The following is a 595-nucleotide window of genomic DNA, read 5'->3' as shown; positions in this document are numbered from 1 at the left end:
GTTACAATAAACCTTCCTGCTGAGCATCAGATGACATTTCAATACTGTGGCTACAGGTGGATGTTTTCTAGACATTGGGTCTATATGCAGTCCTGAAGTACAAATCATTTTTTATTGGCCTATAAGAGGCAGTTTAACCATTATGACAAATTTTAACTCGCATGGAAACGAGTTAAAATTTCATGGCTGTAACAACATCCAGCTAACAAGATCAAAATACATAAAAAATACAGAGAAGACAACATTCTGTTTTAGGAGGAAGATTAAGAACAATCTGTTTTTCTCACAAACAGATTGCAGGTTTCTAAAGTGGTTTATAAAACTGTCATATGTGAAATGTTCAAGTATAAGTTTGCTGTTTTTCTACCTTTTTCCCAGGTAGGTGCTACTTCTCTGAGAAAACTGAGACGGCCCCTGAGTCGGAGGGGACGGCAGGGATCTAGGAGGCCTCCCTGACAGCAGGGGGCAGCAGCAGACATGCAGGACTCATCCTCTGACAACAAGATGGCCAAGCAGGTCAGTGAGGCAATATGAAGTGGCCTCAGACTCCCAATGGAATTTTGCATTGCAAAAATAAATTTGCTTAATGGAAATA

The 595-nt window shown here is 40.3% G+C and overlaps 1 protein-coding gene across 6 annotated transcripts in view; it reads left to right on the top strand.

The window, feature by feature from the left end:
• The first annotated feature begins 354 nt into the window (after nucleotides 1-354).
• Nucleotides 355-595, top strand: part of LOC106939742 (band 4.1-like protein 1) — a 45,295-nt gene continuing 45,054 nt past the window's right edge. For all 6 annotated transcript variants that reach the window (XM_015022274.1, XM_015022271.1, XM_015022272.1 and 3 more), the window contains exon 1: nucleotides 355-516. In XM_015022274.1, coding sequence (XP_014877760.1) covers nucleotides 478-516 — 39 coding nt within the window. In that variant the 5' untranslated portion in view covers nucleotides 355-477. The remainder of the gene's footprint in view (nucleotides 517-595) is intronic.

Source organism: Poecilia latipinna, unplaced genomic scaffold (genome assembly GCF_001443285.1).
Source record: "Poecilia latipinna isolate Pla-1442-1.1 unplaced genomic scaffold, P_latipinna-1.0 Scaffold2967, whole genome shotgun sequence".
NCBI lineage: Eukaryota > Metazoa > Chordata > Actinopteri > Cyprinodontiformes > Poeciliidae > Poecilia > Poecilia latipinna.
This window is presented reverse-complemented; position numbering and strand designations above follow the sequence as displayed.